Consider the following 12,073-nt stretch of genomic DNA (forward strand, 5'->3'; position numbering starts at 1 on the left):
TATTGTGCCCATCTTTGCATGAAATATTCCCTTGGCATCTCTAACTTTCTTGAAGAGGTCTCTAATCTTTTCCATTCTATTATTTTCCTCTATTTCTTTGCATTGATCACTGAGGAAGGCTTTCTTATCTTTCCTTGCTATTCTTTGAAACTCTACATTCAAATGAGTATATCTTTCCTTTTCTCCTTTGCCTTTTGCTTCTCTTCTTTTCACAGCTATTTGTAAGGCTAATAGAGTTTTACCAAGAGAATGCACTGGTCATAGCAAACACTCTCTTCCAACAACACAAGAGAAGACTCTACACATGGACATCACCAGATGGTCAATACCGAAATCAGAGTGATTATACTCTTTGCAGCCAAAAATGGAGAAACTCTATACAGTCATCAAAAACAAGACCAGAAGCTGACTGTGGTTCAGATCATGAATGCCTTATTGGCAAATTCAGACTTAAATTGAAGAAAGTAGGGAAAACCACTAGACCATTCAGGTATGACCTAAATCAAATCCCTTACGATTATACACTGGAAGTTAGAAATAGATTCAAGAGACTAGATCGGATAGACAGAGTGCCTGAAGAACTATGGATGGAGGTTCGTGACACTGTACAGGAGGCAGGGATCAAGACCATCCCCAAGAAAAAGAAATTCAAAAGGGCAAAATGGTTGTCTGAGGAGGCCTTACAAATAGTTGTGAAAAGAAGAGAAGCTAAAGGTTTTAATACAAACTCCCCCAATATTTATCCTCCTGTTGTTAGCTCAGCGTCTCAGTGTCTTCCCCAGATACCTTCAGGGAAAGTTTCTCTATGTTTTCCCAGCACTTTGCTCCTGTCTCCACAGAGGCCACAAACTGGGGACTCACGTTCTCTTTTATCCCCCTTATTTTCTCTAATTGACTACTACTACAGTAGCAACAATAAACAATTATTACCATTTTCATTTATTAGTTGATAGTTCATAAGAAGTATGAGAGTTCATATAAAAATTCAGATTTCTAGTATCTCCTAACCAACTGGAAGACTCTAGCGTTGGCCTGACACTTTTACTTGGCAATTATAAGCTAGGGCTAAGAAATCACCACCTGCTTTAGAAGGGCCTGCACCTTTGACCTGCTTCCCTTTTGTGTCATCTCCCTGGCTCTAGTATAATGATTATTAGTGTTACCATTATTTACAAAAATCCCAATTACGTTTGAGGAGGGGAGCTCATGGAGAATTTTTTTTTTTTTTTTTAGAAAAAGTATACCAAGTCAATGACATATAAGGAGACTACAGAGAAAAGTAGCAATAAAATATTTAAGCTATGTATAAAAGGCACTATTTGACTTCCAACTAGTCTTTTAAAAAACTGACTTATTATTGAAAAGTCAAAGTTAAGTGGCATGATGTTTTGATAAGGAGCAAAACTGGGAAAACTATTAGCAAACAAATGACTACTGTATTTGGGTTTTACTGGTTAAATAAGATAATCTGTTTAAATTAAGTGCTCCTTAGTCAATCACAGCCTGAAACTCAGACTTAAAAAAAAAAAATTACACTTTTTTTTTTTTTTTTTTTGCTTATCTCTTCAACTTGGTTGCGAATGCCCAGAGAATCTTGAGACATTTCTGCCTGTGTCTCACAGAGCCTGGTACAATGCCTGGTGTGTAGCAAGTGCTCAACTGTTCATGGATTGCAAAATCCTTAGACTTCAATTGTTGCATATGGTGAAAATGTAAAGAATAATGGTCGTTCATATATCATGACAATGCTACAAGATGTATAGTAAGAATAGCTCAATGGTGAAGAAGCAAAGAGGATTTGACCCTATTACATTATCTCCATAAGATGCCTCCTGTTGGCAGCCTGAACCTACCTGACTGGTATCTATGGGGCATGGGATGAAAGAGGCTTGGGAGAGGAACTGGGTGGTACCCAACAGATCTCGAACTCCTTCAGCATCACGTTTATACTCTTTGACAGGCTCCAATCTCATCTTTTCTTTTGGAAGTAAGGCTTCATAGCAAGGGGCATAGCCAGAGGGAGGCAGGAACTTAAATTCTCCATGACGTCCACCCAGCAGGAAACGTACTCTGTGTTATTTGGAGAGACCAGGAAGAAAGGTTAAAAAAATAATACGTCAGCCCAAATAAATGAAAGTTAAAGATCAGCTCCCCCTACCCAAATTATTTTTTTGGGAAGTGAATGATGTCAGATGCATCACAGTAAACACCCTAAATTGGAGATAAAGCCAAGTATCAGTTCATACTGCAGACAATTCTCAACTGACCATGTCAGCTAAGTTCTTAAAAATTAAGATACATTAAAACTACTAGATTTTTGTTCTTTTTCTTAATTGGAGTATAATTGCTTTACAATGTTGTGTTAGTTTCTGCTGCACAATGAAGTGAATCAGCTATATGTATACATATATCCCCTTTCTTTTGGGCCTCCCTCCTACCCACTCCTATCCCACCCCTCTAGGTCATCACAGAGCACCGAAAACAACCCAATCAAAAAATGGGCAGAAGATCTCAATGGACAGTTCTTCAATGAAGACATGTAGATGGCCAAGAGGCACAAGAAAAGATGCTCAACATCACCAGTTATTGGAGAAATACAAATCAAAACTACAATGAGGTATCACCTCACACTCATCCAAACAGCCATCATCAAAAAAGTCTACAAACAATAAATGCTGGAAAGGGTGTGGAGAAAAGGGAACCCTCCCACACTGTTGGTGGGAATATAAATTGATACAGTCACTATGGATAACAGTATGGAGGCACTTAAAAAAGTAAAAATAGAAGTATCATATAACCCAGAAATCCCACTCCTGGGCATATATACCTTGAGAAAACCATAATTCAAAAAGACATACACTTAATGTTTATTGCAGCACTATTTACAATAGCCAAGACATAGAAGCAACCTAAATGCCTATTGACAGATAAATGGATAAAGATGATGTGGTACTTAAATAAAATGGAATATTACTCAGCCAATAAAAAGGAATGAAACTGGGTCATTTGTAGAGATGTGGATGGACCTAGAATCTGTCATACAGAGTGAAGTAAGTCAGAAAGAAAAAAAAAATCATATATTAAAATCACTAGATTAAAAAAAATCAAGTTCATCCTTCCCCTAGTTGGAGAATCATTTACAGATATCATTAATATAGATACTATTACTATAGTTTGAAAAGAGTAACAGTGATAATGACAGATTCTGAAAAGATCACATCAAAACAACAGCATGAAAACTTCAAGTCCTTTTACTTGAGAGAGATTACTCACACAACAATGAAAGAAAACATGATATAAATATTTGGGGAAAATAGGAAATTCCTAGTTTAAGTTGCAAAAAGATCCAGTAACACGAGAATATTAAACAGAAATGGTATACATGGCAGGAGATGTTAATAGAAAAGATACACGGAAGAGGCTGCAGTTCCCCAAAGTGGCCATATGAGGGAGGCGGTGAGAAAGTATCAGCAGGTGGTTACAGCTATGCAGGGACCAAAGGGACACCCAGTGTTTGCTCACTAGGCTTTCAGAGCCTTCGACGGGGCACCACTGCCTTGCTGGCATCCAGGCCTAATGCCCTGGCCCACTCCAGCAGTGCCTACACGGACCTCCCAAGGAAGAAGGAAGACTCCTTGTGGGCCCACAGTCAGGGCTGGCACGGATTACCAACAAACTGAAATCTTAAAAATATTTTAATTCTGCATTCTGGCTGCCCCATATATATTGTTAGGTTAGGGTAGAGCACAAAGTTCCTCTGCAAGAAGAGAGTGAAAGTATTTCAACATGACACTTTATAGGCTTTTAGGTTTGAGACTAGAAATAACAGCTTTTGCAAATCATCTGTAACCACATTAAATTGATGAGAAAATATGACAGTAACATTAAGTAATTAAGACATGATAAGATACACAGCCCTACAGGATCACCAATAATCTTACACAGGAAAAATCCATCCACATACACAGCAGCTACACATATTCACTCCCTCCCACTTCCCCTCAGCATAACTAACTATGATACTTACCGAGCCCACATGAACTGCACTGTTCTCCACACTGTGGATCCAGCAATATATCGAGAATACCCTCTCCCTCGTGTCACAGAGCAGGCATCCAATGAGGCAAACAGTCATAACAACTGATTGGGAGACATTTGATGAGGGAATAAAGAGGGAGCCTGAAACAACTCAGGGAAGGAGGGGGGTGCTAGACTGGGGTCTAGAAAGGCTTCTCTGAGGGGGAGATATTTCTGTTAACCCCAAAGGAAAAGGAGAAGCCAGTGAGTTCAGAATCTGGAGGAAGAGCATTCTGGGTGAAAGGAACAACATGTGCAAAGGCCCTGAGGTAGGGAAGACATGGGTGGAGGGCGGTGTGAGAACATGGGGAGCCCAAGGGGTAAGAGATGAGGTGGCAGGGGGCAGGGCCAAATCAGGCAGGGTCTGTTTCTTTCAGGAGAGGAGCTTCTGAGGGACTTGAGGAGAAGAAATACAGGATTCTTCTCACTGTTCCATGTAGACAGGTCTGGGGACCAATCAGGAGGCACCTAACATCAATCTAGTCCCAGTGAGAGATGAGGCTGGGCTGGAACAAGATGATGTAGACCAAGCTGGAAAGCAGTGGTTAGATTCCAATTTTGTTTTGGAATTTGGCTTGTTAGGAATTGGTGATGAAGCGGGCCCGTGTGTGTGGAGGTATATGTGGGAAGGTTATGTTCTCGCAAAGATTCTCACAGCGATACTCTCCACTAGGTCTCACTTCCTTTAACTGGAATATTCTGGTGGGGGAAGACCTGCAGCAAAGTCTCAGTGTTGGCTGAGTAACTGTGATTATGCGCAGCTAATGATAAAATTGGAAAATAAAAGTCTCTCCAAGTAAAAGGCATTAAGTTTTTTTCCCCCTTTCCAACATAAACGAATTCTTTATCCAAAACAGCAATGCTGTTTTAAAATTAATTACAGAAATCATATGAAGCTTCCCACTTTCCCATTTTAAAGTACTAAACAACAATAATATAGAATTAGAACCACAATTATTCCCTGTGAGTGTTCCTACATTAAACGTTATATAACAGGACACGATCTATGTGTATTAAGAATATGAACAAAGATATTAGAACAAAATTGAGTCATTAGCCTGCAATGTTACTAATTTAGTAAACCTTCAGGAAATAATAATTAGGCCTTAATATTTGCCACGAACTTTCCAAAATTCAGTTGCAACAGAACAGACTGGGTTACTGACATGTTGGAACATGCTGGAACTATGGGGCTAAACTAAATCATTCTGGGACAAAACTAAATCATTCTGGGACAAAAATAAATCGTTTTGAGAAAAGAACTTGTGTGGGAAGTTTTCTGCTTTCCCCTTCTCACTGAGCATTCTTTCAGTGAATAGCTGAATGCCCAAGGGGAGCTTGTACAACTGGTGTATTTCTTGTTACTCACTAGTGTATGGATTCTAAGACCAACTAAATGATCTCTTACCAGGATGTCTAGATGGACTTAATTATTCATAAACCCTATTGCCAGTTATGTATAGTTTTAACATTTCTCTTATGCTTTAAAATCTGCTATTGTCCTCTGGATAGAGAACAAATCAAGAAAGGTAGAAATCTAGGTAGCATTTAGGGAGAACAAAGCTGCTTTTATATTCAGTTATTAAAGGGAGAATGATAATTTGGTTATAAATTTTAAACTTATCGCCTCCAATGGCCACAAAGACAGTAAAATAAAAAATTAACATGTTTACTGCTTACTGAAGCATCCATCTTACAGTGCCATTATGCTGTGCTTCAGGGGTAAAAAGAAGGGTTCTGGGTGGCTTCCCAAGCCCTGCCAGACGGGAGCCCTGCTCCCCAGCAGGCGGGGTTGGACAGGAGCTGGTGCGGGCACACCACCATCTGTGGCTCCTCCGCCTGCTGCCCAGAGTCTGCGGGAAGGGCTCCAACAACCACCATGAAGGCCGGGGGTGCTCATAAACCCTCTCCCGGAGACCCACGGCAACCAGGTCAAAGGGAATAATTAGGGATAAAATATAGGTGTAAAGGGAACCGCCAAATGCAAGAAAGAAAATACCTGAAGCCCACTTTAATGATGTGAGGATATTAAAATGGGATCCCCCTTTGTCTCTGGTTTAGCAGAGGTCCCAGATGCAAATAATTCAGAGGATGCCAATGTTTTCTCATCCTGAAATGAGGTGCTGGACAACTATGAGGATCCATGAAAAAACTGTGAAATCAGTGCAGCTTTAGCCCACCCCCTACCTCCACACTGATAAGAAAGGTAAAGAATTCATTTGGAGAAAGTTGTCAGGGGAAAGGGGATGGGAGTCCTTTCCCATCGGAAGTCAAATGAAGGCTTTAAGGAACTACTCAGAAGCTTGTGAGTGTCCCTGGAATGTAGCAAGGGACATGTCTGCCTAGTGATGGCGCAGAACAGAGGGACAGATGAGCCAGCTGCTAGCCATTAGAAAGGAATCCTGCCTGGAAAGGCAAATGACTAAGCAGAGATCAGAAACCCAGGGCTTGGGGGAGGCAGGAGGCCCACACAGCTGGAGGGGGAGGGGGAACGGAGGAGGCTTGGGGTCAGCCAGAAGGGAGTGGCCAGCACAGGTGGGGAAGCCAAGTCAAGAGATTTGAAATTGGATGCTCCCAGCCTGGGGCTCTCTGAGAAACCTACCAAAGAACCTCAGAAGAGAAAGATGCAGCAATTATGTAGCAGCTACAAAAGGCTTGATGTCACAAGGCAGCTGCACCAGCTCCATGGAATGTGCTCACCCTTCAATCATCTTGGGTCTGGGCTGGACTCTAGGCCCTGGAGGGGCCTGAGACAGGAGCTGGTGGCTGAGGAGGAGCCTGGCTTCAAACTGCAGGGGGAGCAGGGAAGGGCTCAAACAGTAACTGGATACAAATCTGGAGTTTTTATACTTTTCAAAAGATGGAATTTTTAAGTATTGGCAAGATGGTTCCTGGTCTTAAAAGGAGTAATAAGGGCTACAGAACCTGCCCAAGAACTTATTCAGGAGTCCAGAGAAAGGATTTAAAGGAGTGGAGAGAGAGACAACAGTTACACCTATCTAGCCTCTTTTTTCCAATAAATCTGTTATCTGGCACTTACTGTTAATCTTTTAAATCCTTTGGTCTCATTCATCAATGAGAAATTTTCGATTAAAATATAAACCTCTCTTCTCTTGGGGTATACTTCCCTGCTCCTTGGGTTCCACTGAATCTCTTAGTATCACAAAAAATATTAAATTGAAAATAAAAAGATAATTTAAGAGCTCATTAAAGTTAGTTCTTCATCCTCTGATTTTTCTCTACATTAATAGATTTTAAAAATCAATTTCATTAATCAATTTAATCTCTTCCACTAAAGCACTTGTATCATCTTCTACGGTTCCTCCTATAACTCAGACTCACCATCAGCTCTCCAAGATTTTTTGTCTTCCTAAAGTGATTACAATAAGGGACTGTTTCCTTAGATTTCTCTACTTTAAAGATGAGCAATGGATTCAGTAATAGTCAGCTGTGAGTAGTGAAGTTTGAGGATGCAGAGAGGGATTTTTATTTACTAGGTTAATTTTATAAACAGAAAAAACTGCATTGAAAAACTCCCCACTAGCATTTGCAATTTCATCGTTTAAGATTTGTGCATTTTTACTTACCAATTTGCAGAAGAGATGAGAAAACCTATCATAAATCCTCAAGTTTGAAAGACTGACCCATGAATAAAAAATAGAGTAAACATCAAGACAAACCTTTGCCATACTCAAAAAAGATGACTAAGTTTCCTTATTCATACTGTACTAGCAAACTGTGAAATCATTTTAGTCTTACTAGATGTCTCATTATTCTTATTGAATCCCTCCCAGGAGTTGGGACAGTGTTCCAAAGAAGAAAAGGATACAGGCTGTGGTTAGCAGCAGAAAGAAATGGCAAGCTTTTGCTGACCTGAATTCAACTCATAAGTCATGATTCATAATTGCATCTTTAGTCCACATTGCTAAGACAGGAGAACAATTTGAGTTATGTACATTCCCACATTCATATTTCTTTCTGGCCAGTGTTTGATGAAAGCCCAGGGCAATTCAGCCAGTGCTCATCATGTTCTCCACAGAAGTATATTTATCTCAGCAATAATTTCCACAGCATTGACCACAGCAAGCTGGAAATAGCTAAGCTATTGGTTACCTGAATTTTAGCCAAGCCTGGTGCAGAAAACAAACAGCAACCACAAATACCAACCATCTTAGGAGAGTGTTGTTTTTATAAATTAGAAAGGCTGGTAAAAGACTTACATATGAAGATGAAGTAGATCGGTGGGGAATTTGGGATTCCCAGGTGGCGCCAGTGGTAAAGAACTCACCTGCCAATGCAGGAGACAAAGAGACTCAGGTTCGATCCCTGGATCAGGAAGATCCCCTGGAGAAGGGCATGACAACCCACTCCAGTATTCTTGCCTGGAGAATCCCATGGACAGAGGAGCCTGGTGGGCTATGGTCCATAGGGTCATGAAGAGTTGGACATGACTGAAGTGACTCAGCACACACACAAGCGGAATTTAACCATAGCTATAAAATATACTCTACTATAGCAACTTAACTCATCAATTTTCTGCAAAACTAAGCACCCAAATTTCACTATATACTGTGGCTTTAGTGCAATGTTCTCTGTGGGGCACACACCATCATGCCATTTGGCAGGGTGAGATTGCCTTTTAATAAGAGCTTTCTGATATCTAAGTAATTCAGCCTTTTCGGTGGGCTCCAAGGTGCACATGCTTCATCCCAAATTCTGTCCTAGAACAAACAGGGTTGTTACATTGAGGGTCTACTACACTCATAATACCCTCCACAAACAAACTAGCATGAGAAGGAAACCGAGGAGGCACATTTATAATGGTTAGAAAAGAGCACATATTGATTTGTGGATTTTGTTAGTAATTACTCATACTGCTTTTGACTTCACTGTGGGTAAATCTAATTGAAAAAGATTTTTGCTCTCTGATGCCTCTGGCAAGGACATCCTGATCAAGTACTGTTAACAGCATAGTTTGTAATTATAAAAATAATTGTGGGATCACAAATTCAAGACTACAACCTCAGTAAAGACCAATAAAGAGGAGGAAATGGGGCTGTAAAAGAAGTTAAATATGAGTAACAATTCTGAGTTCTTGTATGATGGAAGAAAAATCTCTGTCTAGATAGGAATAATCTTGCATCTTGCTGAGAATGACATTATAAAACTATACAAGTATTCTACTATATTGGGTGAAAACACTAATTTCTTTTCAATTTTGTTATTAAACATTTATTTTCAATAAGATACTTTAACTTGGAATTAATATCTTGCTTTCTTTTTCTAGCTTTTTGCACAACTGAACCAAAGTAATATAGAGGGGAAGTGCTGGGTTTCAGTACCAAATGATATTTTACCAGTTGATGTGAAAGAGTAAGTACTGATACAGTGATCCCATTTGCTCAAAAGTGAAAATAAACAAATTGGTTACTTCAACAGAGGACTAGCATTGACCGTGAATAAAGACATCGTATGACAGACTGGATGTATTTCAGTAAAATGTATTTCCCACGTATGCAACCAACTTTGATTTCACCTCTGCTCAGACCATATCATGTTCTGAGAACCAAAGATAGGAATATGTCACAGGCAATATTTTTCCTGATAGAAAGGAGACTTAAAGAGACATCAAGTTCCTGAGTACCACTCTTCAGTTTATGCTCCTTCAATTTCTATAACCAAGAAGTTCTTTTGTTGAAGGTGTTAACTTTTTAAGTCAATGTATCTGGACTCCCCGCTCTCAAATTCTCTCAGCAGTTATGCCTTCTAAATGGGTTAGATGTCTCATAGTTCTTATCTTGGAACTTTGCTTCTCTTTCTCCTGTGCACTGAGGACGCATGACCCACTGACCTAGTCACAACATCTTCTCCTTGTGTACACCTTTCAGCCCCTATCTCTTTCCCTCCCAGCCACCATCTTTACCAAGAGAAAGTGAAAGTGAAGTCGCTCAATCGTGTCTGACTCTTCGAGACCCCATGGATTGTAGCCTACTAGGCTCCTCCATCCATGGGATTTTCCAGGCAAGAATACTGGAGTGGGGTGTCATTTCATTCTCCAGGAGATCTTCCCAACCCAGGGATAGAAGCCGGGTCTCCTGCATTGTAGGCAGATGCTTTACCGTCTGAACCACCAGGAACTTTACCAAGAGAAGATTTCAAAAAAAAAAAAAAAAAATCCCAGCAACAAAAACGTACATATTCAAAAATCCTGTCTCATTGCTCTGAGGGAGACTGGATGGATGGGTGAACAACTAAAAATCATGCAACATGTGGGATCAGATGTACTGTTGGCTAAACACAGAACGCACAGAAATATCCATTAGCCAGCAGATTGGAAAAGACCTCTTCTCCAGAGATCTGACTACAAGCTAAGCACTTTTCTCAGATGAGATTCTTGCAAAGTAGGCGGGCTTTCTTTGAAAATTAGCAAAACCCAGTAAGTTGGACGCAGTCAAAGAAAACAGGGATGACACTGATGCGGGTGACCAAGGCCATTAAGTACTCAGGCAAACGTGGTCCTGAGAACTAACTGATCAGTGACCTTGCTTCTCCAGATACAACACTGAACCAACAGGTGGATGATCCAAATGCTGCTAAGCTGGACGTAGATTTCTGCTCATTCTCTTTATTCCCGGGGAATGCAGTGGGAAAGATGTACAGTGGGGCTTGTACTGCTCTTCCCCGATTGCCAGAGAATCTTGCCCCAGCAATCTTCTTTGTGTCTACAGGGCCTGTCTTTCAATAATGTTTTCTACACGCTCTTTATGGATTGCCATAGGAGTGATCCACTCTGTCACACTTCAAAAGGAAGAACTGCAGTCACGTTCTCATGGAAATATTCTCAGCACAGAGAAACACCGGTAAAGAACTCAACTCTTTAGAACACAGTTTTTAATGCTGATGTTAGTGTCTCTGGCTTGAGCCTGTGATGGGCAGACTTACAACCCCAGTCGCCAACCATGTGGCTGGGGGGTAAAGATCTGGCTGTCAAGCAGGAGATGTGGGTGTGAACCCTGGATCAGGAAGATCCCCTGGAGAATGAAATGACTACCCAATCCAGTATTCTTGCTTGGGAAATCCCATGGACAGAGCAGTCTGATGGGCTACAGTCCGTGGGGTGGCAAAAGAGTAGGCCACAATTTAGCAACTAAAGCAAAGTTTCACTACACTTGTTCTCCTTTTGTTACAAGAGCCTCAAACAATGAAAATGTTTAATTTCAATATATTATATACATCTACATGGCTATGTTTATAAACATGCCTGCACATGTGTATGTGTACATGTGCTGGTATGTGTATTATGTATTACTATGTGTGTCTGCAAACATACATTACAGGCATACCTTGGAGACATTATGAGTTTGGTTCTAGACATCACAAAAGTAAGTATCACAATAAAGTGAGTCACACAAATACTTTGGCTTCCAAGTACACATAAAAGTTACATTTACACTATACTGTAGTCTGTTATGCACAATAGCATTCTATCTTGAAAAACAATGTGCATACATTAATTAAAAAATAACGCTGTTGGAAAAATAGACTTGCTTGATACAGGGTTGCCACAAACCTACAATTTGTAAAAACTACAATAACGTGAAGTGCAATAAAACAAGGTACAACTGTACTGTATACTATGCAGGCGTGCATGTGTGCTAAGTTACCTGGACTATTTCCAACTTTTTGCAACCCTATGGACTGCAGCCCACCAGGATCCTCTGTCCATGGGATTCCCCAGGCAAGAATATTGCAGTGGGCTGCCACGCCTTCTTTCAGGGAATCTTCCTGACCCATGGATTGAACTTGCATCTCTTAAATCTCCTGCATTAGCAGGCAGGTTCTTTACCAGTAGTGCCACCTGGGAAGCCCTATATATGATATACGTTTGCATATCTGTGACAAACTCCAAAGGTTAAATATTATGTCCAAAGGATAACTCTTTACTCAAAAATAGTTTATTTAACTGAAATATAAAGTTATATCCATTTTTTTGGGG

General features: G+C 40.4%; 1 protein-coding gene across 1 annotated transcript in view; it reads right to left on the reverse strand.

Annotated features, from left to right (window-relative positions):
- Nucleotides 1–12,073, reverse strand: part of RYR3 (ryanodine receptor 3) — a 546,114-nt gene that overhangs the window by 218,723 nt on the left and 315,318 nt on the right. Inside the window, 1 exon segment of the mRNA XM_070468944.1 lies at nt 1,854–2,070. Within this exon segment, the coding sequence (XP_070325045.1) occupies nt 1,854–2,070 (217 nt within the window).

Source organism: Odocoileus virginianus, chromosome 6 (genome assembly GCF_023699985.2).
Source record: "Odocoileus virginianus isolate 20LAN1187 ecotype Illinois chromosome 6, Ovbor_1.2, whole genome shotgun sequence".
NCBI lineage: Eukaryota > Metazoa > Chordata > Mammalia > Artiodactyla > Cervidae > Odocoileus > Odocoileus virginianus.